The sequence below is a fragment of the Aspergillus ambiguus genome (genome assembly GCF_047715705.1).
Source record: "Aspergillus ambiguus strain CBS 117.58 unplaced genomic scaffold BDV59scaffold_37, whole genome shotgun sequence".
NCBI lineage: Eukaryota > Fungi > Ascomycota > Eurotiomycetes > Eurotiales > Aspergillaceae > Aspergillus > Aspergillus ambiguus.
This window is the reverse complement of record NW_027395550.1, coordinates 80,795-104,738: the sequence shown is the minus strand read 5'-3', so window position 1 is coordinate 104,738 and position 23,944 is coordinate 80,795. Positions and strand designations below refer to the sequence as shown.

Below are 23,944 nucleotides of genomic sequence, written 5' to 3'. Positions count from 1 at the left end.
TTCCCCTCTCTGTCTCTCTCTCTCTCTTCTTCTTCCCTTCTTCTTCTTCTTCTTCTTCTTCTCCCTCTACTCACTCACTCACTCACACTCCCTCCCCTTCACACTCCCCGTACTTCTGTCTGGATTCCCGTCTCCATCGGGATTTCCAACAGTTTGTACCGATTCTTCCCTCCCCCAACCCCCTTCGCGTTGTCATCAGTGCGACCGCCTCCACCGCGCACGCCCTTACCCACTCACTCCCTCGACGTACTACGACGACCATCAACCACCTCCTCCAGCTGCCGTCGCTGCTTCTCCTCCTCGTCTCGTTCGAGTCTGGATAATGCGGTGTCGCTCACCTACTTTCTAGCCTTCAATTCCTCCCATCGTCGTCTCCTCTCGTCCGAACCGTTCCTGGGTTGCCCATCAACCCTCAGTCGGATCGCGTTTCGACGTGCGTCTGCCCGTCCCCGCTGCTACGGACATCGATCGCTCTTGTTCTCTCGCTCTCGGTCGCTGTGCATGTGCGCCGTCCTCTGCGACTGACGATCCTCCTATTCTCCGACTCGCTACACCTCACCTTGTCCCCGACCTGATCAATCTCCCCGGTCGGTTCGGCGTTGGAAACGATGGACTCTCAGTGGCAGCCATATCAGGATCATTTGATGGGGGGACGTCCCGTGCAGCAATTCAATCATGCTCCTCAACAGCTGCCGTCCAAATACGCTGGCCAACCCCAACCCGCCCAGCCACCAGTGGGATACACCTATGAGACCTTTCAGTCCCCCGGAATCAATGCCAAACCTCCCTCCCTCGGGGTCAGCTCGAAAACCGTCTCGATGGCCTCGTCCCCCACCGCCACGCCACGTAGCCGCGATTATGTCACCGATGCCGACACCACCATGGAGGACGCGGATCCGTATAACCGAGCCAAGTACTCGGCCAGACCGAATCATCACAGTCGGCCTTCCTCGCAGTTCTTTCCCCAGGAGGAGTCGTCCGCCGCTCGCCGATACTCGCCGATGAATGTGCTGTCGCCCTCCATGCCCTACAATCCCACGAGCCCGGGCAAATCTCATCCCTCCTACGCTTTCCCTCCTGGTCCAAATCCGTCGCGACGCTCGCCGACGCGGGCGCCCAATTACGCCTCGCCGCCCCAACCGTTTCAGTCACCGCCTGGTAAGTGCTTCGGCTTTTCAGACAGGGATTCCCCGCGCCTGATACTAACCTTGGATGCGTCGCAGCGGGATCGCGAGTCCCCCGGCTTCCCCCATTACAATCGACTGACCTCAGCCCCGATCGTTACTACCCGCCATCCGCAGGGTCCCAGCTTAACACGCCCTTCGCTCCAGATGCACGATCGCCTCCGTCTGTTGCCGCTCCCCCGCAGCCTGGCCGGGGGCCCATCCCCAAATTCCAGAAGATTAAGGCCGTGCAGGACCTCCATCCACGGATCAACATGCAGCCACCATATCGCCGTGCCAATCCCGAAGGTGGTTTCATCAGTGTAAGGACCTACCGAAAGTTCGCATCTATCATTTCGTTTCTAACGGAGCAACAGCCCCTTCAAGCGTTGACGACACATCTCCCCGCGACGTATCGCATCTGTCACCCCGGCTTCAACTATGAGTCGTCGAGGAACCCAAGGCGTGTCCTAACGAAACCCAGCAAGGGGGTCAAGAACGATGGCTTTGACAACGAGGAGAGCGATTACATTCTGTACGTGAATGATATCCTAGGAAGCGAAGAAGCCGGTCACAAGTGAGTCCCCTGCCTTCACCGTACGCTATCCTGGCCTCCGCATCTCACGCTTTCACAGGAACCGCTATCTTATCCTTGACGTCTTGGGTCAAGGTACCTTTGGGCAGGTGGTTAAATGCCAGAACCTGAAGACGCAAGAAGTCGTCGCTGTCAAAGTCATCAAGAACAAGACAGCGTACTTCAATCAAAGTATGATGGAAGTGTCAGTCCTGGATCTGGTATGTGTATTTCGCCTACATCATTCACCTTCCTTCACTAACTCCCCGAAGCTGAACAGCAGATACGATAAAAATGACGACCACCACCTGCTCCGCCTAAAAGACACCTTCATCCACCGCCAACATCTCTGTTTGGTGTTCGAGCTGCTGAGCGTCAATCTTTACGAGTTGATCAAGCAGAACCAATTCCGAGGGTTGAGCACGACACTTGTGCGGGTATTCGCTCAACAGTTGCTCAATGCGCTGAGCCTGTTGAACAAAGCGCATCTGATTCATTGCGATCTCAAGCCGGAGAATATTCTTCTAAAGAAGTGCGTTCCATCTACTGAGTGTTGGAGGACCCACACTAACGTCAACTCCTGCAGCCTCGAGAGTCCAATCATCAAGGTTATCGATTTCGGTTCGGCCTGTGATGAACGGCAGACGGTCTACACCTATATACAGTCCCGATTCTACCGCTCGCCTGAGGTTCTCCTCGGCTTACCGTATGTATTTTTTCTGGTTTACCCTGGCTGCACGTGCTAACACACCGTAGATATTCTTCCGCTATCGATATGTGGTCACTTGGATGCATCGTTGTCGAGCTGTTCCTCGGTTTACCATTGTTCCCCGGCTCCTCGGAATACAACCAAGTGTGTCGAATCGTGGAAATGCTAGGCTTGCCACCGACATGGATGCTCGAGATGGGCAAGCAATCCGGCGAGTTTTTCGAAAAGACTCAAGATGAGTTTGGCAGGAAAACGTACCGGCTCAAGAGCCTCGAGCAATACTCCCGGGAACACAATACCAAGGAACAACCCAGCAAGAAGTACTTCCAGCAGAACACCTTGGAGGAGATCATCCGCAATTACCCCATGCCGCGGAAACATATGAAGCCAGCGGAAATGGAGAGGGGTAAGTCCATCATTAGTACTTCCCTTAACGGTCGGCTAATGCGACACAGAACTGAATAACCGCGTGGCTTTTATTGATTTCGTCCGAGGACTGTTGACAATTAACCCACTCGAGCGCTGGTCCCCACAGCAGGCGAAGCTTCATCCCTTCATCACGCAACAGAAATTCACGGGACCGTTTGTTCCGCCCATGAATCTGAAATACTCCTCGCTCAACAAAACTGTTGCGCCTGGCATCCAGCAACAGCAACAGGCGGAGGCAGCGAGCAAGCAGAGAGCTGCGCATGTCGCACATGCCCAGTCCGCGGCGCAACAGGCATACTCCCTCCAGATGAACCAGTTCCACACTCCCCCACATACCGCTCAGCCCCCTCCCATGTACAATGGGATGTACACCGGCCATCAACAGGGAGCCCCGCCACCGTACCCTACTCAGCCACCGACATACGGTCATCAGATGAACCTCATGCCCGGCCAGATGCCACAAACTCAGTACGCCCCGTCTCAGAGCCTCTATGCACAGGCCACAACAAGAGCCGGTCGTCAACGGGCATCCACCATGGATCCTCAAGGGGGTGGTATCCCGCCTACCATCCAAAGAGTGGCCAGCCATCTTGACCCCAATGCACCCATTCGGCTACAGCCTAGCCCGGCCTACTATCCTCCTCCTGCAGACGGTTATGTTGATACTGGTGCTGGCAACCAACGACGACGCGGCAGCCGTGCAGGTGGCACCCGCAACCGTGACTTCATCCGGACTCTCGAAGACGGTGTATTGGGAGGCGATGGGTTCATGGGTCAGAGCCAGTGGCACTGAACACAAAGGTGCCGATGACAACCTCGCACAGTCCATTAGACGCTGCAGACTGCCAACTCCACGTTACCGGACAGGGGATCGCTCCAGGGGCGTTGATTGTCTGACTAAGAACGCAGAGCTACCCCCCCTTTTGTGATGGTCCTTTTTCTTTTGGTATTTGAGACTGCCCCGAGCATTGCCCATGCGTGCATGCGAATAGGTTTCGGTCGATCTGAGATGGTTGTTCGAAATTGGGTTCCCCGCATAGAAACTATTGGCGATTTGCACGGTGGGATAACCTCTTGGCCAGGCGCCAGAGTAGTGTTCGCTCGAGAGTGACTCCAATCCGTAGGAGTCATGTGAAGCAGCGATGAGTGCCATGGAACGTCGTGGAATGAAAGTGCGGGTTCTTGGACTGTTGCGTCCCTTGGTGGCACCTCCTGTGCACTAGGGATCTCGGTCCACGTTTTCCCCCTTCCCGTACCTATTGCTGACCATCGCGTGTGTGGCTGTTCCGACATGGCCAGGAGTACTTGGAAAGATCGCGATTTACGTTCATTGTTACCGCATATGTTATCATGTTGAATCTCTCTGCTTGCTACGTCCCATGTGCATGGAAATCGACGTGTTTCCATTCTGCGTGTTTTATATGCTCTTCGATTTTCTTTTCTTCCCGTTAAGAGAAGCATGATTAACTTGGATACTTGGATCCCGAGCTGTTCGTCTCCAGCATGATGGGCGTGGATGAGAATGCCCCTTAGTTTTGCTAGAACATGTAGAAGATATCCGGCTTTGCGCACCTTCATCCAATGATTGCTATGAAGCCTCGCTCGTCTTTGCCACAATACACGTTTCTCAGCTCCCGATCCCAAGATGTAGGCAAGGTAATAAAATAAACAGACGTCGTTGATAGATCCGTCAGGCACCCGCAGGCAGCGAGTTGCCCGAAGCGGTTAGGCGCACGCTCGCTTAAATTTCGTGTGTGGCTCGCGCCGGCCAACCTCTGCGGCTCCCGAACCCTCACAACGGAATTCTCTACCAGGTGACTGACTGACTCCCCCGGCTCGACCGTTTCCCCGTCAATCCTCACGACTGTGCGTCTATCGACTCTGCCATCTACACAGGCAGTTCGCCCCGTCGGGAATCTCTCCGCCGTTTTTTGAACACACACCCCACCCCTTCCGTTTCCCAGATCAACCAATCCCGCAATCATGTCGCGTTTCTTCGCCCGTGGCGGCAGCGACAGCGAGTCCAGCTCCGAAGATGAGCAGGAGCTCTACAGCGATCACGAGGAGGAGGATCAGTTCTCGGAGGAGGAGTCGAGCGAGGCTGAGTCTTCGGAGGAGGAGGAGGAGGAGTCCTCGGATGACGAGGGCGCCGGTGCCTCTCGGTTCTTGAAGAATGTCTCGGAAAGCGAGGAGAGTGAGGATGAGGAGCGAGTGACGGTCGTCAAGAGTGCGAAGGATAAGCGTTTGGAGGAACTCGAGGGCATCATCAAGACGATTGAGAATGCCGAGAAGATCAACGACTGGGCTGTTATCTCGTCCGGTACGTGTTTCCCTGTGCCCCGCAGTTGGATGTCGGTTGTCCGGACCGGGTGGGATAAGGGATATGGGTAGTGAGTGGTTATTGATTGTGGTTACTGACTGGGGTTATGTGCAGAGTTCGACAAGCTGAACCGTCAGATTGTCAAGGTCACGCAGTCCGGCCCGACGCCTAAGATCTACATCCAGACCGTGGCGGACCTGGAGGACTTCGTCAACGAGACCATCGCCAAGCAGAAGTCCTCCAACAAGAAGATGAATGCCAGCAACGCCAAGGGCTTCAACGCCGTCAAGCAGCGCATCAAGAAGAACAACAAGGAGTACGCCACTCTCGTCGAGAAGTACCGGGCGGATAAGGATGGTTTCATGGCCGGTCGCGATGAGGAGGCCAAGCCAGTTGTTTCTGCGCCCCGTGTCACCAAGGCCGAGCGTGTCGAGGCCCCCGCCGCCGTCTCTGCCGTGGCGGATGATGATGGCTTCGCGACCGTCGGCCGTGGCGGCAAGACCCTCCAGTACACCCCTGAGAGCATTCTCAAGCACCTGCGGGTGATTGTCGAGTCGCGAGGAAAGAAGAACACCGATCGCCTGGAGCAGATCCGGACGATGGAGAAGCTCCTCGAGGTCGCCCAGAACCCGTACCAGCGCATCCGTGTCTACCTCACCCTCATCTCTACCCGTTTCGACCTCACCTCCTCCTCTAGCGCTAACTACATGGGCGTCGACCAGTGGAAGCTCGCCCAGCAGGAGTTCGCCACCCTCCTGTCGGTGCTGGAGACCAACCGCGAGTACGTCGTGACCGAGGGTGCCGAGGAGTGGGAGGACGACGAGAAGCAGCCCCAGGTGGCCGTTGGCGAGACGCTCCACATCCCCGGCAGCATTGTCTCGTATGTCGAGCGACTGGATGATGAGCTCACCCGCTCCCTCCAGCAGATCGACCCCCACACCGCCGAGTACATCGACCGTCTGAGCGATGAGAAGGAGCTGTACACCAACCTGGTCCGCACGCAAGTCTACGCTGAGGGCTTGACCTCCTCGGAGAAGAGCGACCCCCGCCAGGACAGCCTCAACCGCATTGTCATGCGCCGCCTGGAGCACATCTACTTCAAGCCCGCCCAGGTCGTGACCATCCTGGAGGAGGGCACCTGGAAGTCCCTGCCCGACAGCCTGGCTTCCAACATCACTCCCCGTGCCAACTCCAGCGACGTGACCAGTCTCGTGCAGACTCTCTGCAGCTACCTCTTCCGCAACAGTGACGGCATCCTCCGCGCCCGTGCGATGCTGTGTCAGATCTACTTCCTCGCCCTGCACGACCAGTACTACCGCTCCCGCGACCTGATGCTCATGTCCCACCTCACGGAGAACATCGCCAACTTCGACGTAAGCACCCAGATCCTCTTCAACCGCACCCTGGTCCAGATCGGTCTGTGTGCCTTCCGTGCCGGTCTTATCTACGAGGCCCAGAACACCCTCTCCGAGGTCTGCGGCAGCGGCCGTCAAAAAGAGCTCCTGGCCCAGGGCATCATCCTCCAGCGCTACTCCACGGTATCGCCCGAGCAGGAGCGTCTGGAGCGCCAGCGCCAGCTGCCCTTCCACATGCACATCAACCTCGAGCTTCTCGAATGCATCTACCTCACCTCCAGCATGTTCCTGGAGGTGCCCCTGATGGCACAGACGTCGTCCTCGCCGGAAATGAAGCGCCGCGTCATCTCCAAGACCTTCCGCCGCATGCTGGACTACAACGAACGCCAGGTGTTCACCGGCCCGGCCGAGAACACCCGCGACGGCGTCATCATGAGCGCCAAGTTCCTCGCCGCGGGCGACTGGAAGAAGGCCGCCGAGATGCTCAGCTCGATCAAGATCTGGGACCTGATGCCGCAGCCCGAGAAGATCAAGGAGATGCTCTCGCAGCAGATCCAGGAGGAGGGCCTGCGCACGTACCTCTTCACCTACGCCCCCTTCTACGACAGCGTCTCGCTCGCCACGCTGGCCAACATGTTCGAGCTCCCCGAGAAGAAGATCCAGGCCGTCATCAGCCGCATGATCTCGCACGAGGAGCTCGCCGCTGCCCTGGACCAGGTCAACAACGCCGTCGTCTTCCGCAAGGGCGTCGAGCTCTCGCGTCTCCAGTCCCAGATCGTCACGCTGGCCGACAAGTCCATGAACCTCCTGGAGGCCAACGAAAAGACTCTCGAGCAGCGCACTCAAGGCATGGCCAACGCCTTCCAGCGCGATCAGGGCGCTGGCGCCCGCGGTGGTCGTGGCCCCGGCCGCGCTGGCCAGGCCCGCGGTGGGCCCCGGCTGCCCGGTGGCCAGCAAGGTCGTCGGCCTGGTGGACAGCAATTCAGCGGTGGTGCATTGGGTGGAGCGATCAAGGCATAAAAAATGTGTTTTTTTCTCTATTATTTCCCCCTCTTCTCTTTTTTTTAAACGTCCGTGTAATGGCATTCGAGTTTCTTTCATGGTTTAATGCGTCCGAGTGGAATCTACCTACATATGATCCTTTCCCATGTGCGATCTGATCTCGGCGTCGCCGCCGGTTTCTTTTCCTTTATTCCGTCTTCCATGCATCCCGTACTGTGTTACCCTTTCTCGATGAATTTGATGTCTGAATGAACGAGGGATGAATGGCGTGGGTTGGATAGAAGAATGAAGATATAAGGATGTTAGATTGATTCGTAAAATGCCTCCTGCTGAGGATCGCGGCTTGTAAGAGGGATACTTTGTTCTGAAGCTCCGATGTCAACTTCATGCCACTCGACGTACACAAGTTTGTGTTGGTAGACGTACTAGGCCTATCTTGGTATGTGCATCAGGCAACAAGACCAACAACCCAGGGCAGCATCAAGGACGACGAAACGGTAAACAAATATCACATACCCTGTAGTTTATATTCTAACGTGTATATATTTGAGGGGTGATCGCGGAAGATGTGAGTTTGTATGGATGTCTGGGAAGCGAACGGTAAACACTCACTCTTAAATATATATCCGCATGTATTCCAGCATCCTCCCATGTACAAAATTCAGATTGGGTATCAAGTGCAAGTCTAACGATCCACGTCTACCTCACCCACTGTCCCCCAAGAGTTTCTGCGGGGACCAATATTCATTCTCTTCGCCCTGAGCATCAAGCCAGACCAGACCATCCGCCAGAAGATCGTCAATGACAGTCTGCGCCCGCGCCCGTTCCCAGTTCAGGTTCAACTGCAGCATAGATATACTAACGTACCCCAGGATCTGGATGACCTCTAGCACTGTTGCCTGATCGGTGTTCAGCTCCTTGGGAACCGACCGGATATACTTTTTACTTCCTACGCGAACAATGGAGAAGCCCACCCCGAGGGGCTCGAGCGCCTTGACAGCACAGAGGACGTCGTCGCTAGAGAGCACACATACACACACATTAGCCAGGACTTAACGGTCGTCGAGATCAGAACCAACGTAGAAGAAAGGGCAGGGGCCCATACTCGGTGACTTCCAATCCGCTTCCAATCGCCTTCCCCTGCCCGACGCGTCTCCGACATTCCTTCACGCCGAGCAGCCCCCCGTTCTCGCTGCGCGTCTCTCGACACAGCTCGACGACCCGCACGGCGACCTCGAAGTAGAAGTCGTTCATGTCTCCGCCCATGATCTGGGTCCAGACGCTGCCGCCCCGCGCGCTCTTGCTCTTCACATTGCTGGCGGCGAGCGGGTCCACGCCGATCGTATTGCACATACGCGCAAACTCCGCGCGGAACGTGGGGTTGGATTTGATGGTTTCGCTGTGCTCCAGCGCGAAGGTGTGGAGGAGCGACTGGAAGACGGAGAGTTGTGTTTGCAGCGAGGAGGTGTGCGTGGAACGGAGGTTGGCGCCGTGGTTGGCGTAGGATTGACTGGCTTGCGTGCGGTTGGCGAAGGCGCCGAGGCCGACGCCACGACGGGTTGACATGGTTGCGTTGAGGGGTGTGGTGGTTTGAAGCTGAAGGGGAGGAGGGTGGATGACGATGATAGCATATGGTTATCGGATGGACAGGTCATGTGATGGATAAGCCCTAGATGCGATAAGGGCTGGTGATTTCCCGGAAAGGTAAGGGTGCACGGGAAGAGACACTAGCCACTTTAGGCATGGCGCCGACCCGCCCACACAAGTCGATTTTCTTCTTCTTTCGTGCAGCCAATTTTTCTCTTCTGCTTTCTTCTCCGTACGAGACAGCCTTCGCCAACCGCCCAACTCGCGAACTCACAGGACCGTCGCAATGGCCGCCACTGCTACGTATGCATTCCCAGTTTGATCCCCTTTCCGGCTGATTCGCTATGAGCCTGTAAGGGTTCAGATTATAGTCGTCCTTTCTCGCTGGAGATGCTGCGGTCGATCCGTCGACCGCTGAGCACCAGCTCGATCTTTCCCGTGACCGTCGTCTCTCCATGACTGCGCCTTCGATGTCGAGGACGAAGCGCCGATAATTGGCTTGAGCGGTGGTTTGGGGTATTGGGGTTGAAGGCTGACAGCACCTTCTCTCTGAAAATTATTGTTGTGAGCATCGCTTCCAGCCGTGTGTCCCGCGCCTGCGCGAGGACAGACAATGGGGCGAAGAGCGTCAACACTACTTCCTGGACTTTGGTTCGGGGTTTTGTCGGCTGAGGATATCGGGTTGGTCACTGTCGTGGGTTTGCGAACGCCATGCTGAGAATGCTGGTCAGTAGTAGCTTGTCACGTGCACCAATTGACACCCATTTAATGCCTCACCGATTAAATCGATGTCGTCGAGTGCCTCTGTTATATCTTTTATCTTGCCTTCAGTCTGAGAATGTGGCGCTATAGCTGCAATTCTTACACTCGGCGAATTTTGCATTAGTGATTGCCACGGACGGACTATACTGACCTTCGCAGCACTGTCCCCACCCAGAACCAGGTGCTGGTCCCCGAGACCCTCCTGAAGAAGCGCAAGAGCCAGGAGCAGGCTCGCGCTGTTGCCCGTGAGGAGGCCGCCAAGAAGAAGGAGGTCAGTATTGAATTCTGCTTTTGTGCCCTTCCCACCATCGATGATGATAATTTCCACCTACGCGACTAGACTACGGTCGATGCTGTCGCTTTCTGTTAACCATCTTTCGGGGCTGACACGATGCTCTGGACCAACCTGTCACATGAGTTTGCTGTATGAATTCCTCACTAACGGAATTCCTGCAGGCCAACAAGAAGAAGCGTGCCGTCATCTTCAAGCGTGCCGAGTCCTACGTCAAGGAGTACCGCGATGCTGAGCGTGAGAAGATCCGCCTTGGCCGCGTTGCCCGCAAGGAGGGCAACTTCTACGTCCCTGACGAGCCCAAGCTGGTCTTCGTTATCCGTATCAAGGGGTATGTTCTGCCGACTCTCTCTCTCCCCTTCAGCTTGTACTAATTCCTTCCAGTATCAACAAGATCGCTCCCCAGCCCCGTAAGATCCTGCAGCTGCTCCGTCTGCTTCAGATCAACAACGGTACCTTCGTCCGCCTCACCAAGGCCACCCAGGAGATGTTGACCATCATCAACCCCTACATCGCCTACGGTTACCCCAACCTCAAGAGCATCCGTGAGCTCATCTACAAGCGCGGATACGGCAAGGTCAACAAGCAGCGTGTTGCCCTCACCGACAACCAGATCATCGAGGAGCACCTCGGCAAGTACGGCATTGTCTGCATGGAGGATCTGATCCACGAGATCTACACCGTCGGCCCCAACTTCAAGCAGGCCAACAACTTCCTCTGGCCCTTCAAGCTCTCCAACCCCACTGGTGGTTTCCACACCCGCAAGTTCAAGCACTTCATCGAGGGTGGTGACTACGGTAACCGTGAGGAGAACATCAACGCCCTCATCCGCCAGATGAACTAAGTTCGTTCGGTTGAGTGCTGCTCGTCCTGGGTTGTTGGGGTGCGGACTGTTGTCCAATGGTTAGCGGTTCAGTGGTCTTAACTCGGGTACCAAAATAAAAATTTTCAATTTGATATACCGTTCGATGTAGTTGCTGTAGGCTTGTGTAAATTACAAGATGCTATCCTATCTACCGGTCATGTACGGTATACATGCACTGTACCCGCTTGTTACTCGGAAAAGGAACCCATCGCAAGCGCGCTGCGAGGGGATATTCGAAGACTTGAGGCATCCCAAATCGAACAAGATCCGGCAATCCTTGTTCATACTAGTGCTTTCACTGGGGCGAAAAGTTAAGAGTCTCGAAGAATTCCTGAAAGGGTGAATATGTCAGTAAGAGATATACGATGTTTGAATATGTGAGACTGTTCCTGTGGATTGGGATCTATAGCATACCAGTTTCATTACATAGATTGAACAATCGTCGAGATAACATGTCGATGTGATAAGCAATAATGATTGTTATACGCGGGAATCGTGGTAGTACGTCTATCACTCGTGACAGGATGACTAGTTCGGAGTATGCATTGAATAATCATCTTATATTAGGATTATATGGGATGATTTAAACAAAATCCCCGATACTTCTGTGGGCAGAAAAGAATCGATAGTCATTGTCATAGATTTCCAGGGCAAGGACGTGGTGCTTCTATCGATGATGACCTCTGTAGAAAGGAAGTTATATCAAGGAGCTATTTTGACACAGAGATGTCCTAAGGGAGGAGCCTCCTGAGTGGATAGCCAACTGGCTTCTTTATGAACTTGGCACCAGGGGCTGGGGAGAATAATAGGGTCGTTATTAACCCATGAGATATCGTAATTACTGTACTTTTGCCCCGACAGAAAGTCGCCGTTAAGGCGGTGTTTGGTGGGGGCCAAAATAGCATCAAAACACAGCCCTGCGCATCTCCCTATGGGGGAATTGATCGCTGCCAACAATTTCCACATCGTATTTCAGCTTCGAGGACATGGAATGCTGTCGTCAGGCGGTTCCTCGTGACGTTTTGGACCCAGCCTCTTTGGACTACCAGTTCTCAACGGTCTGGAGTTGTTGGATACTTTACCTTTACAACAGCAAGCACACGTTGAGTGGTGATGATGACGGGATTTGGCGGCGTCTCTCAGCTTCTGAGCCAGCCATGGATCCCACGATTTGGAACTCGATACCAGAATATCAACAGCCCCGCCAAGGATGCCAGTCCAGAGATAACGTCCCACGCCGGCACATCATCACCCTTTTATGAGGCCGGAGAAAGCACTCAGAGAGTATCCTCAACCGCGACAGCAAATGGGCGCGACTGGATAAAGGGAGTCGTTGTTTGTGTGTGGACCGTCGGCGTCGTCTTGGCCCTGAATGTCATCCTTACTGCTGTTGCTGCGGGCATCGCCTACCAAAAAAATGGCACATATAATTTCGTCTACGCATCACTGTTCGAGGGGAAATGTTCCGTTGCCAAGAATTGGGCGACCGGCATTCATCTTGTGATCAACATTTTGAGCACAATCATGCTGGGAGCGAGCAATTACTGCATGCAATGTCTCGCCTCCCCATCGCGCGCGGATGTTGATAATGCACACCGACAGAGGTTATGGTTAAGCATCGGCATTCCCAATATCCCAGACCTCCTATTCTACGGAAAAGGAAGACGAAGGATTTTGGGATTTATCTTATTGACGACCTCTCTACCATTTCATCTGATGTGCGTCCTATACTTCCCTTGCTGAAGTATCTGGTTGCTGATAACACTCCTAGTTACAATTCCGCTGCATACTACTCACTGGGACCATCTGAATATGGCGTGGTGCTGACAACCGCAGATTCTCTCAATATTCCTGCTCCACTGCACGGCGTGAGCGACTATTCCGCCGCCTGTCCCAGTAATTCTGGTTTCAATGTTACGTTGCTCCATGCTGCAATCGAGGCAGGTACATTGAAGAAGCTCACTAGGCAACAATGTGCCGACACGTTCGCCCAGGATTATATCCCAGGGCAGAGAACAGTGTTCCTTGTGACGAACAGCTCAATCCCTGAAGACCAACGCTTCTCCTATGTGGATTCTGGTAACAATCCAACCATCTATGAGGTCAAGGGTCATAGCATGTTTAGTTGGATGTGCAACGGCGACTACCGTTGTACCAAGGACGCTGTGGTTGAGAGACTCTCGAACTGGACGGTCTCTCCAAGGCTCTGGGTTGCTCCACATCTAGATTTGACTGTCCCTACTCCAAATGGACATCGGACATCTGATTCCGCCTCCTACAATGCGAGCCAGCTTGGACTCCGAGACACGGATGATACACGCCATCTTGGGGCTCTTCTATCTCAACGCCCATTCGAAGGAGAACTGAAACTCATGCTTGATAACACATCGATGTGGGCCAACGACTCATGGGCCCGGGACATTAGTATCGATGGATATGGGGTGACGTGTGGAGCTAGCTCTCTTGATAAGCAGTTTCAAATCGATCACTGCGTCAGCCTACCAATAGATGAGAGATGCCAGCTCTCGTTCAGTCCCCCTATATGCTTGATAATTATATGCTGCAGCATCATAAAGCTCGTTTGCATGCTACTAGCAGCCAGAGATGACAGGGAAGATGTTCTTCTTACCGTTGGAGACGCAATTTCGTCTTTTCTTACACGTCCAGATCCCACCACGAAAGGGAGGGGCCTTCTGAGCAAGAAAATGATACAGGACGAGAATAGCGGTTGGCACCGCAATCGCAACCATGAATACGATATACCTTTACTTTCTGTCAAGGAATTTATCCCGCAATATCTGGCTAAACGGCAACTGTGGGCGGATGCCGTGGGTAAAATGCGGTGGATGTCCACTCTCGTCACGTACGCTCCACATGGTCTTTGGCTATCAGATTACACAGCTAATGTAAAGGACAGGTGCGTTATCTTGATTGGAGTGGGGGCTCTTTTGTTCGTTATCGGTATTCGGGGATTCACTGAGTTCTACAAGGCCACAGACATGTGGAGCTTTGGCCTGGGACAAGTCACTGCGGGGACGTTAGTTACATCCGTCATCGAGTCAAAAACCGGAACGAGTGTGTTCGGCATGATTCTTTTAGCAAATACACCCCAGCTTGTGGTTTCAGTTGCATACTTCATGTATAATGCTCTGATGACGTGCATGCTCCTCGCAGCCGAGTACGACCACTACGCAACTGAGCGAAAACCGCTTCGCGTTTCCTGGCCCCGAGGTATTCAGCGGTCCACATATTACCTGAGCCTTCCGTACCGGTACAGCCTTCCTCTATTAGCAGCTTCTGCTATCCTCCACTGGCTAGTCTCTCAGAGTCTGTTCTTTGTGGAGATCATTCCGTTCGATGCAGTCGGTGTACGGCAGGATGATTCTGCTCTTGTGACATGCGGTTATTCTCCAGTTGCAACATTATTCTCAATGATTGTGGGGATTTTGTTCGTGTCTGCCATGCTCCTTCTCGGACGGCGTCGATTCCGTTCGCGAATGCCCCTCGCGGTCCATTGCAGCGCAGCAATAAGTGCGGCCTGCCATCCAATCACGGAAGGCGATCATGCTTTACAACCTGTTCAGTGGGGTGAAGTACCCGTTGATGTGGTGCCGGTAAAACGCTCAAGTGCTGGAGGCGGGCTCGAAGCAGAGTCGAGCGAGGGTTTGAGTGACCTGTACGAACAGTCCGAGGCTTTGGGAGAAGATCCTCAAAACGACGCCGCTGAGTCTAATGTGTTTCACTGTAGCTTTACTTCTGATAAAGTCAGCGAGCCGCATCCGTCGCGGCTTTACATATAGAGCTCGGATGTACTATAGACATGACTCTTTAATGCTTGTAACTGTATATCCAATCGAGGGACTATGACTTTGAGTATATCCGGGCGTAATGATGTGCATAATTGGCATCTCTGCGATCGTCCCTAAAATCACCTCTATGATCACCGGATAGTGAAGCCGCCATCAACGCGTATATCCGCACCGTTAATCATCCCGCTGGAGTCCTATCTCCAAGTCAGCATCGCAAGCAAAACACATTGAAGACACTCACCTGACAGAGGAAAAGGACGGCATCGGCCACATCCTCTGGTAAGGCAAACTTCCCGGTAGGGATTGTCTTCAAGAACGCTTCTCGCACCGAGTCCTCGCCCCAGGCTTTCTTTCCGAGAGCCGTCCACGCTACAGTTGGCGATACGGTGTTCGACGTAATGCCACGCGGTGCCCACTCCGACGCCATACTACGCGTCAAGCCCAAAAGCGCAGCCTTGGAAGCGCAGTATGCACCATGACGATGTAGCGCTGCATGAGCCGCCTGCGATGAGATACTCACGATCCTCCCCGGTGGGGGCGGGCTTGTCGAAGACTCAGCCTTCTTGGACGCATCAAAATACATACGCGCAAAGGCCTGGGAGCACAGCATGGGACCGAGGACGTTGGTGGTGAGATGTTTCATGGTTTCCTCCGGTGGGGTGAGCTCCATGTCGCTGAGGGAGACATATCCGGCGGTGTTGATCAGAATGTTTGGGAAAACGCGATCAGCTGCCGATGAGGAGGATGGAGAGACCATTTCTTCCTTCAGCGCGCTGAATGCAGATTCGACGGACTGCGGCGATGTGATGTCGCATTCGTAGGCACGGATATCGTTGTTGCCGGAGGGGGCGCTGCCGTAGCCGGCGTCGAGGAGCTCATCACGGCGGGCTGCCTCGAACGGGGCATAGAGAATGGCAAGACGAGCCCCCTGCTGTCGCAGCTTGTTTCCAATACTTGATCCGAGTCCTCCTGCGTCGCGAGGTCCAAGTCAATAATCGTGTGCGTCGGTCTTGGCCGCAAGTCGGAGATACCCCGCTTTCATACCTAAGCCGCCTGGGAGAATAGCTAACCTGCGCGCAAATGCCATGATTTCTGCGCGAGTGGTCAACGTTGGAGGAAGAATTGGGCTGAGTGCACGTGGCCTGGAGATGATGAGAGTTGATCCTAAGCGAAAGTGTAGTTGCTGCCCCTGAGGTGCAGGAGGGATTAGGCGGGGAAACCCCCGACATTCCTCCTCGCTATTGACGTCAGCCAAGAGGATATAACTAATAACCCCAAAGGAATGGATGTACACTGCAATATCATGGAACAAAAATAAACTCAACTAATGCCGAATATGTATGGTGAGGTGGTTGAATGAGAGATTTAGTGTGGGCTTGGCTGAAAACGATCTTGGGGACCAGAAGACCAGCGTTGGCAGCTCTATTGAGATGGGCTCTCGCCAGACAAGTGCCGCCTAAATAGAGGTTAAAAGCTTTAAACCCTTAATATTAGAAGCTTGGGAGAATTACCCTGTATATCTAGACACTGTCGGAGCTGACCTTCTAGTGGCTGTCATTATAGCCCTTAACATGTGGTTCTGGATAGCACATTCTACACATGAGGTGTTTCTCATTTGGATCATCTTCAGAAAGGAATCGAGCACATTGCGGTTATAAAATTGGCATGGATTGGATGCTGTGTATAACTGCCACACGCGTGTAACGATGTAAAAAGGTATCAAGGCAAACCGTTTTGGTTTCCCCACAGGAGGATCTATGAAGCAACCCGATAACTGGGCAAGCAGACATGCAGTAAGCCAATTCCTAACCTGAATCCTCTAGGGAGCATTTGGGAAATATCCCCCATTCACAGCAATCCAATGACAACTTCACCCTGGAGATCCGCCTCCAGCTCAAGCTTCACCTTGGCCCGGAGGTTAAGGCGAATTCTAATTGTTAGACTCTCGTCGCCGTCTTCTCCAACTGTAGGGACGTTTTCGCCGCCCTGTGCAACGGAACCTTCGCCCTCGCTCTGGCCTTTGTTGCGGTTCTTGCGGCCACCTTTGGAGTTTTGACTGGTGGGGATATCTACGGCCGTCGTGCCGGCGCTGGAACGTTGTCAGTCACTGACACATAAGAGAAAAGACATAAATATAGAAGGGAACCAAAAAAAGAAAAATAGGCGCCAAACCTCAGTGGGGTATCTGCCATTGCTGCAGAGTCTTTATTGGGTAGCACGGGAGAATAGAAGTAGAGGAACGTGAGAGGCAATGGAATGGGAAGAGGCGGCCGAGAGGGAGTGTGTTGAAATTTGGCTGCCGTTGTGAGGCCAAGAGAATAAATGACGGCGAGAGAAGACTAAAGATTCTATGAAAGGGGCTGCGAGGCAAGAAGGAGGAAAGTGTTTATACAACCTGCGGCATACCAGAACCTTGGCTCCCCCTCCATCTTCATGCATGTTCTGCCCATAGTTTGAATCATATCGCTCCACAGTTCAGCTGGTGGAGAAAGGGCACGGCTATTACTTGTTCGTGGAAGAAACAGGGATATAGGGTTAAGACTGGATACAATTGATGCATTGTTACTCCACTGGAGCTATTTGTTCCCTGTACGCGGTCCTCCGTACGGGGTAAGTCGGCTACGATTGACGAAGACGTGATTGAGGGACCCACCGCAAGGATAATAATAATAATACCTTATGGTACTTATGACCGATTGCCACTGTAAAGTCTACGTGATCATTGCTCGAATAAAAGGTGTGAGGGGCCACTTCTGGGCTTTCAAATGACACAACAGGGGATCATCCAAAACTAAACTACCTAGATTCTGTTTTCTTGCAAAACCTGGGCTATTCCGATCTGATATTGCAATATCCACAATGGTGCTAGGCATTGTCACTTTGGCCACGATGGTACCGACTATGATCGGCTTGAACGAGGCAACCCAATCGTCTCGGAATAACGAGGAAACCAGAAGGGAAGCAGCTCGCCGACAGCGCTGCAACCTGGTAGCCACTTGTGATATACGAGAAGGCACCCTGGAGCAACGCCAACAGGTGCACAATGCAAGAATCTACTTAGGACCCGACGGAAAGGTAAACATCGATTTTCACCGGAAGAGATCCTCCATCCACAAAGAGCTAGCTTATATCTAACATGTATGACAGTTCTACGTCACAAAGAACCCGCCTCCAGAGTTTGTTCCATTCAATGGCCGCTTTTTCCAGCATCCGCTGTTTCCACCGGATAATACGGCAGGATTGGTGACAATGTCGGGCGAAACACCCCCAGTCCTTCGATGGGTCTTTGTCGACGCGCAAACACACCAAGTCCGATGGGGAGGTCGACAGGATAGCGAGGGACACCTATGTGGGCCCTACGACTGGACGAAGGACGAAGCCCAGATCACATTGGAAGGCTGGGAGGGGTGGCTGGCGGTACGATTTCCCGAGGACCAAGCGAAAGAGCAACAAGTGGGGGGGTTGTGGAGTGGCGGGAAAGACATCTGGCGATTATATTTTGACCAGAACGACGATGGAGCTGATCTGCCGAGCGACGCACAGGCACTGGAGATCTGTCTTACTAGAGTTGCCGCGGACTCGTGAGAGCGGGATGGCTGCTTTCTGGGGTGAAAACAATGTTGACTGTAAGGTCATAGGTAAAAAAAAAAAATATACTTCAATGGAAACGGGATGTGGCGGCCCGTCCCACAAACTTATAAAACTGCGGTGGCTCGTGTTGAGGGCTGGTCCTGAAGCCAATAGTGCGCAGCAGGAAAACGAAGCTGAATCGGAGATTCCAAATCTTGGACAGATACCCACTTGAGAATGATGATCGGCACCGATCATGGTTCCCTTGCTGTGGATCTACCCATCATAAACCCCTCAGCCAGCCACGTCACATAAAGCAAACAAAACCATAATCGGGACTGGAGACCAATTATGGTCACCGCAATTTACTTGGATGAAGAAAGCATGGAAAAAGCAAACAAGGCTTCTTGTCTTCTGCAACGAGCTGATGTATAGGGAGTGAAGAATGAATGCCAAGCATGCAATATATCAGGATCATTCAGTAGCCAATTCCTATCAAAATCAACTTCCTCGGGCATTCCCATGATGAAATACATGTATTTGCGCACAATAAAGCGATTTTGCATGGAAATACCTAGTGGAGAAAGTAGCACCTACTGTTTTGTCCACGGCCCAGCTAATTAAGCAGCCGGCTGACTCTCACGGTGCCGTCCTCCGTCCAAAGCTCGTCACCAACACCAATGGGGTCATTGACATCCTCCAAAATGATAAGATGAAGGGTTCCATCGTCGCTCTCTAGCATTCTTAGAGGGGCTGCATCTCGGTCCTCATCGCCTTGAACTGTATCGTCCACGAATTCTTCAGTGAAATCGCGACCTTGATCTAAGCTCCTCTTATCATTGACAAAATTGCCCTGCGAGTTCATCTTGAACTGCCCACCATCGTTCTTACATTTGTTGGTATTGCAGGAAGGCCTGTAAACGATACATCAGCCTTGCGCTTTTGAGGGGACTATAGTCAGCTCACGCATTTTTGAAATTCTTGACAGTAATTCCAAACTTATCCCCATCATTCAGCTTTCTATAAAACGCGCTCAGCTGTCCTCCCTCGCCTATTATGATCAGTCACCGATCCCTAAGCGGGTACTGGAGCGTAATAAACAATCGCAACATATAGAATTGCCTCGGATCATAGTGTGGATTTCGGAGAATTTGGTCACAAATGTGATGAAAAATAGAGTAGAAGAGAAATAGGCGTTGATATCTATTCTAAGAGAAGACAAAGAAAGCAAAGCCATGACGAGCCACTATATCTAACCACAAAGTAGAGCTGCTTGTGTCGAAAGGCTCTGAATAATGAATAGTAGATAAGAAGACACATACTGCTGTTCTCTGTTGGTGCTACACATCGTAAGTGTGCTCCCTTGCCCCCTTCCTTTACACTGGCGAATGGGAATTCATCACACGAGCTCCCATACTTGGAGTACTTGGTTCTGTTCTTCTTGCATGGGTTCTTGGAACAGCCTGAGGCCCTCCGTCGAGGACTTCTATTTGCCTGGTTTTTGTCCAAGGTGAGTTGCATCTTGTTAAGACCTCGGCATCGTGCAGCATAGCAGTAGTTTTGGCAAGCACCGGCACTTTTGGAGCAATCCCAGTCAAAAGTGAGCTTCGCGTCTGCCAGAAAAACAAAGAAGAGGATAAAGCAGAGAAACCGCATATTGGCGAAGCGTGTGCTTTGGCTTTTGTACTATGTAGGTTGGAAGTTCCTTAACTGCTTCCGTCCAGGAAACATTGGATGTTTATATGCTAGGTGCTGAGGCTGTATTGCCCTTTCTAGTCACGGTTCATTCTATCTGAGTCCAGGTATGGTTGCACTGTTGCTGATACTTCATGTTGAAGAACATGATAGCTGCTCACATGGCCAATATAATGCTTGAAAGACATGGACCAGGCCTGTAGACCGAAAATGCACATCGTCCTTACCCCACCGCAGCTCGATGTCTCTCAATAACAAACTCTTTAGGACTTGAGAGTCAAAATATATAATCAATTAGAGATATGCTGTTTCTCTGAGAAGTTTTCAAAATGTCTGCTTCACCCTGAACGTCGTGCTGTATTGGCGACAAAATCAGGGCTCCACAATCCACAGACCGAGCGCTATCATGATTTTGCCCAGCGCTACCAGCCTCAAGTCAATGAAGGGATGAGAAGTAGGTCAGATGATAAGTAATGTGAGCTTTGAAATCGAACAAAGAAACCATGCCTGGTGTTAAGACAAAGCCTCGGCACCGGACATGTGGCCTTGAAGGCCCAATTGTTCCGTATAAGCTGACTGTGCATATTTCTCATTCTGGCCTTGTATAATTTCATAACAATAACAACAAAAGTATCATTTCAAGGCATATTTGAACTACAATTTTATATTATATCAATCCACATAGCCGTCTCGGAGTGGTCTGGAGCGAGCCGGAAAGCCACAGAAAATCCAACGACCAATCAAACATCTAACAAGCGAAGCCTGTCCTACCACCCGACCTCGACATAAGCAGCCAGGTTTGCTTACCCTTGGGTTAGACCTGCACCTTGCAACCTGTCGACTGTGCAGCTATACGTCACCCTAGTATATTAGCCCTGACACAACAGACTCGCCACCCTCTCCGTACAAGTAAGCAGATGATCTTGAAGCCTGCCTTGACATTACCTAGGTCCCACTAATTCACACGATAGTCAAAGCTGCGACCAAATTTGGCGAGATTGACTTGTTATCAACCAGTGATTGGGCAGTTATGGGAGAACTCATCGCTATCATATGCACCGCAGAGGTCCCCGCCGCAGTAAGTTTTCACCAGCGATACCAACCCAAGTGTTCCCTTCTGCGACGCTACGATGCAAGGGCTACTGAAAACCTGACGCCGATATCCAGACTCTTAGTGATATTCTGAGCACCGCGTATGCCAAGTGTACTGATGCCGAGCCATCACTTGTTCTCCTCACAACGGCTTCGCCGTCCGCGATGAAATCACTTTCCTACGACTCAGTGACCCTTCCTCCCGTTGCTTCCTCGAACTCTCCGTTCCTTAATATGCCACTTGATGCAATGCTGGATTTTATGGCCAAGAATGCTGCTTCTACTGCCCTTAATGACGGAATCTTCCTCATCGCGGACGATCAGACGATCGCTGATAGCACATTGTTACTTGTTGACAACTACACTGCTGACGATGAAACACTAAAGACAGTTCGCATAGCGGGCGATTTTGCCAACATTGAGCCAATTTGTCTGTCAATTGGAACGAGAGGAATTGACGAGATATTGAGCTGGGTGGATCCCGATGGAATCTTGAGGCGTTACCCAGAACCGTGATATACCTGCATGAGTAACATCATCGAAGCAAGACTGAATACTATAACGGCTACAAGAATTTCTCTTTGTTATGTTTCAGGAAGAATCATCAACTGATAGTGGGGGCATAGTGATCGGGGATGATGCCGTATATTGAATGAGACCGCGTATTCAATAAGCCTGAAATTAAATTTCCTACAACCGTATAACACTACGATTATACCATAATTGGACTTTTCGGTCATTTCGCTAGACACTGACTGGGGCTTGTCCGTTTTCATGTAGGAAGTCAGATTAATCTTACAAGGCAAGTGCGTATGTACATGCCCCTCTTGGCCTCTGTATAAATTTCTGTAGTCTTGTCCCCAGTACCCATGCTACTACATAGTCGAACACAGTCCCGGCTGTGGGTCGGCTATCTCACTGTGGTAAGCCGACTTGGTGGTCGTCCCGCCGGCAACCCCACAGTAGTGAATACCGTGAACTTTCCTATGCCGAAATGCCATACAAGCGAAGAAGCACTCAGAACGAAGATAGTGGGGAAGTCCATGTCTATAAGTCGCCTGCTCACAGTCTATTATTCTCCATGAGAGACCTTTGACAGCCTATCTACGAGCTGCAGCGGTGCCCTATCCACGGAAACCTTAGTTGACAATGCCTGTTCCATACACTTACTCTGGTCCGATCGACCACACCATAGCCCCCAACCTAGACAACGCGAAGGAAAAGTCTGTAGTCATAACTGGGGGCGCAAATGGTATGGGCGAGGCTATGGTGCGGGCATTCAGTGCCGCTGGGGCCTTTGTCACTTTTGGTGATCTACATCCCCGAGGAGAAGACATCGCCAGGGAATTGAATGCCAAAAGTGAAAAAGCTGCATTTGTGAAGTGCGACATTAGAGATTGGGATGACCTTATTACTCTGTTTGAGACAGCAAAGGCAAAAAGTCCCCACAACAGCGTCGATGTTGTCATTGCCAATGCGGGAATCTCACGGAGCTCGGGTGACAGTTTGTGGAATCTTGATGGTCAGCATGCGTCTCCGTTGATCTTTCAGTTCAATTCCATGTGCTGTATGAATAATTACGTACTTACGATCTGCAGACCCGAACGGACCACCGACGAAGCCCAATCTCAATATTGTCCGTGTTAATATGGACGGTACATTCTATACATGGAAACTTGCGGTTCATTATTTCAGAAAGCAGCCCGATTCCACTGACCGAGACCGATGTTTCATCATAACTGGAAGCATGGTCGCATATATTGATTCACCAGTAAGGGTACAATTAGATGATTTCTTAGGCATACCTGACCACTGTGACAGGGAAACTGGGAGTATACAGCTACCAAGCATGGCTTACGTGGCTTCATGAAGACTGTTCGTCGAAATAGTTGGGAACAAGGGATCAGGATAAACTATGTCGCGCCATGTTGGATCAAAAGCGCAATTAGAACCAAGGAATACGAGTCCTGGCTAATTGAACATGGCATTGAATTTGGCGAGCAGGCTGACTGCGCGGGGGCCATGATGCGGATTGCTTGTGATAAAACAATCAACGGTAAGGTGACATCCCCGTTCCTGCCCATTCCATTGGCCCTTACGACAGAAAAAGGCTAATTCCTTATAATATTAGGACGCTCGCTTATGATAACCCCGAGAACTGTGGCCAAGGAGGGATTCGTGGACGTGGATAAGGAAGACTATTCTGACCCTAAGGACGAGTATTTCATCAAGAAACAGGCTACGCAACTCAGAATTATCGAGGATAAATGGCTTGACGACTATAAAGTGAGGATTTATAAAGAATAATTTGCATTCAATAACTGACGCCGATGAGCAGAGGCAAGGTCAAAAACAGAAAAATTGATTGACAATTTCATACAAGTGAATATCAGTTGACAGAAGCCCTATAGTCCCGCTAAGATAGTTGGGAAGCCCCTTGGCTAGTGCAAAATAATTATGTAAATGTTTCGCGAAGATCAGTAGTTCTATCTCTTGATAGCCATACTTTGGAAGTCTCCATCACGATGGAGAAATAATGCCATGTACTGAGAAAAGGGTCAATGAAACTTAGGAACTTACCAATCCTCGGTAGGGCCGGCTATATCGGTACGGCAATACGGCAGGCCCTCAGGGGATTTATTCCGACTAGAACGGTCTTATCAAGTAGACATATATAGAAGTGTCTGGAACAAAGAAATAAACCGACATCAAATTCTACA

At 51.8% G+C, this 23,944-nt stretch overlaps 10 protein-coding genes across 10 annotated transcripts; 7 read left to right on the top strand and 3 right to left on the bottom strand.

Moving 5' to 3' along the window:
• Nucleotides 1–608: 608 nt before the first annotated feature.
• BDV59DRAFT_204882 (putative protein kinase Yak1) lies at nt 609–3,668 on the top strand (the record flags this gene model as incomplete). The annotated part of the gene is made up of 8 exons (XM_073694541.1): nt 609–1,158; nt 1,224–1,486; nt 1,541–1,740; nt 1,799–1,958; nt 2,010–2,269; nt 2,324–2,443; nt 2,494–2,852; nt 2,902–3,668. 8 exons carry the CDS (start codon nt 609–611, stop codon nt 3,666–3,668), a joined length of 2,679 nt encoding a protein of 892 aa, XP_073544630.1.
• Nucleotides 3,669–4,769: 1,101 nt separating this feature from the next.
• On the top strand, nt 4,770–7,795 carry nip1 (translation initiation factor eIF3 core subunit c). Its single transcript, XM_073686445.1, has 2 exons — nt 4,770–5,195; nt 5,310–7,795. The coding sequence occupies exons 1-2, from the start codon at nt 4,859–4,861 to the stop codon at nt 7,568–7,570; spliced, it is 2,598 nt and encodes an 865-aa protein (XP_073544629.1). The 5' UTR covers nt 4,770–4,858; the 3' UTR covers nt 7,571–7,795.
• Nucleotides 7,796–8,213: 418 nt separating this feature from the next.
• BDV59DRAFT_102004 (ESCRT-II subunit protein SNF8) lies at nt 8,214–9,311 on the bottom strand. The gene is made up of 2 exons (XM_073686444.1): nt 8,658–9,311; nt 8,214–8,569 (listed from the first exon to the last, which is right to left on the bottom strand). Exons 1-2 carry the CDS (start codon nt 9,116–9,118, stop codon nt 8,257–8,259), a joined length of 774 nt encoding a protein of 257 aa, XP_073544628.1. The 5' UTR covers nt 9,119–9,311; the 3' UTR covers nt 8,214–8,256.
• A 114-nt stretch (nt 9,312–9,425) lies between these two features.
• Nucleotides 9,426–11,037, top strand: BDV59DRAFT_195372 (60S ribosomal uL30 domain-containing protein; the record flags this gene model as incomplete). Its single annotated transcript, XM_073692552.1, has 4 exons — nt 9,426–9,442; nt 10,061–10,172; nt 10,358–10,524; nt 10,578–11,037. 4 exons carry the CDS (start codon nt 9,426–9,428, stop codon nt 11,035–11,037), a joined length of 756 nt encoding a protein of 251 aa, XP_073544627.1.
• An 885-nt stretch (nt 11,038–11,922) lies between these two features.
• BDV59DRAFT_185642 (uncharacterized protein) lies at nt 11,923–15,130 on the top strand. Its single transcript, XM_073690888.1, has 2 exons — nt 11,923–12,776; nt 12,830–15,130. Exons 1-2 carry the CDS (start codon nt 12,172–12,174, stop codon nt 14,856–14,858), a joined length of 2,634 nt encoding a protein of 877 aa, XP_073544626.1. The 5' UTR covers nt 11,923–12,171; the 3' UTR covers nt 14,859–15,130.
• On the bottom strand, nt 14,999–17,059 carry BDV59DRAFT_195370 (putative short-chain dehydrogenase/reductase; the record flags this gene model as incomplete). The annotated part of the gene is made up of 5 exons (XM_073692551.1): nt 14,999–15,061; nt 15,109–15,836; nt 15,912–15,959; nt 16,742–16,956; nt 17,040–17,059. The coding sequence occupies 5 exons, from the start codon at nt 17,057–17,059 to the stop codon at nt 14,999–15,001; spliced, it is 1,074 nt and encodes a 357-aa protein (XP_073544625.1).
• A 525-nt stretch (nt 17,060–17,584) lies between these two features.
• BDV59DRAFT_185638 (uncharacterized protein) lies at nt 17,585–18,665 on the top strand. The gene is made up of 2 exons (XM_073690887.1): nt 17,585–17,942; nt 18,015–18,665. The coding sequence occupies exons 1-2, from the start codon at nt 17,727–17,729 to the stop codon at nt 18,450–18,452; spliced, it is 654 nt and encodes a 217-aa protein (XP_073544624.1). The 5' UTR covers nt 17,585–17,726; the 3' UTR covers nt 18,453–18,665.
• A 388-nt stretch (nt 18,666–19,053) lies between these two features.
• Nucleotides 19,054–20,093, bottom strand: BDV59DRAFT_204874 (uncharacterized protein; the record flags this gene model as incomplete). The annotated part of the gene is made up of 3 exons (XM_073694540.1): nt 19,054–19,351; nt 19,404–19,488; nt 20,009–20,093. 3 exons carry the CDS (start codon nt 20,091–20,093, stop codon nt 19,054–19,056), a joined length of 468 nt encoding a protein of 155 aa, XP_073544623.1.
• Nucleotides 20,094–20,960: 867 nt separating this feature from the next.
• On the top strand, nt 20,961–21,922 carry BDV59DRAFT_185632 (uncharacterized protein). The gene is made up of 2 exons (XM_073690886.1): nt 20,961–21,210; nt 21,300–21,922. The coding sequence occupies exons 1-2, from the start codon at nt 21,163–21,165 to the stop codon at nt 21,738–21,740; spliced, it is 489 nt and encodes a 162-aa protein (XP_073544622.1). The 5' UTR covers nt 20,961–21,162; the 3' UTR covers nt 21,741–21,922.
• A 451-nt stretch (nt 21,923–22,373) lies between these two features.
• Nucleotides 22,374–23,589, top strand: BDV59DRAFT_195368 (uncharacterized protein; the record flags this gene model as incomplete). The annotated part of the gene is made up of 5 exons (XM_073692550.1): nt 22,374–22,746; nt 22,823–22,995; nt 23,046–23,280; nt 23,356–23,510; nt 23,563–23,589. The coding sequence occupies 5 exons, from the start codon at nt 22,374–22,376 to the stop codon at nt 23,587–23,589; spliced, it is 963 nt and encodes a 320-aa protein (XP_073544621.1).
• Between the last annotated feature and the right edge of the window lie 355 nt (nt 23,590–23,944).

What these genes read in the sequence shown, in the direction of transcription:
- BDV59DRAFT_185632 (XM_073690886.1), top strand. Translation starts at nt 21,163, where the DNA reads ATGGGAGAACTCATCGCTATCATATGCACCGCAGAGGTCCCCGCCGCA. An exon ending in CCGCAGAGGTCCCCGCCGCA is followed by an intron (nt 21,211 to 21,299) that starts GTAAGTTTTCAC and finishes GCCGATATCCAG; the next exon opens with ACTCTTAGTGATATTCTGAG.
- BDV59DRAFT_185638 (XM_073690887.1), top strand. Translation starts at nt 17,727, where the DNA reads ATGGTGCTAGGCATTGTCACTTTGGCCACGATGGTACCGACTATGATC. An exon ending in ACTTAGGACCCGACGGAAAG is followed by an intron (nt 17,943 to 18,014) that starts GTAAACATCGAT and finishes CATGTATGACAG; the next exon opens with TTCTACGTCACAAAGAACCC.
- BDV59DRAFT_102004 (XM_073686444.1), bottom strand. Translation starts at nt 9,118, where the DNA reads ATGTCAACCCGTCGTGGCGTCGGCCTCGGCGCCTTCGCCAACCGCACG. An exon ending in AGCGGATTGGAAGTCACCGA is followed by an intron (nt 8,570 to 8,657) that starts GTATGGGCCCCT and finishes TGTGCTCTCTAG; the next exon opens with CGACGACGTCCTCTGTGCTG.
- BDV59DRAFT_185642 (XM_073690888.1), top strand. Translation starts at nt 12,172, where the DNA reads ATGATGACGGGATTTGGCGGCGTCTCTCAGCTTCTGAGCCAGCCATGG. An exon ending in TCTCTACCATTTCATCTGAT is followed by an intron (nt 12,777 to 12,829) that starts GTGCGTCCTATA and finishes TAACACTCCTAG; the next exon opens with TTACAATTCCGCTGCATACT.
- nip1 (XM_073686445.1), top strand. Translation starts at nt 4,859, where the DNA reads ATGTCGCGTTTCTTCGCCCGTGGCGGCAGCGACAGCGAGTCCAGCTCC. An exon ending in CTGGGCTGTTATCTCGTCCG is followed by an intron (nt 5,196 to 5,309) that starts GTACGTGTTTCC and finishes GGTTATGTGCAG; the next exon opens with AGTTCGACAAGCTGAACCGT.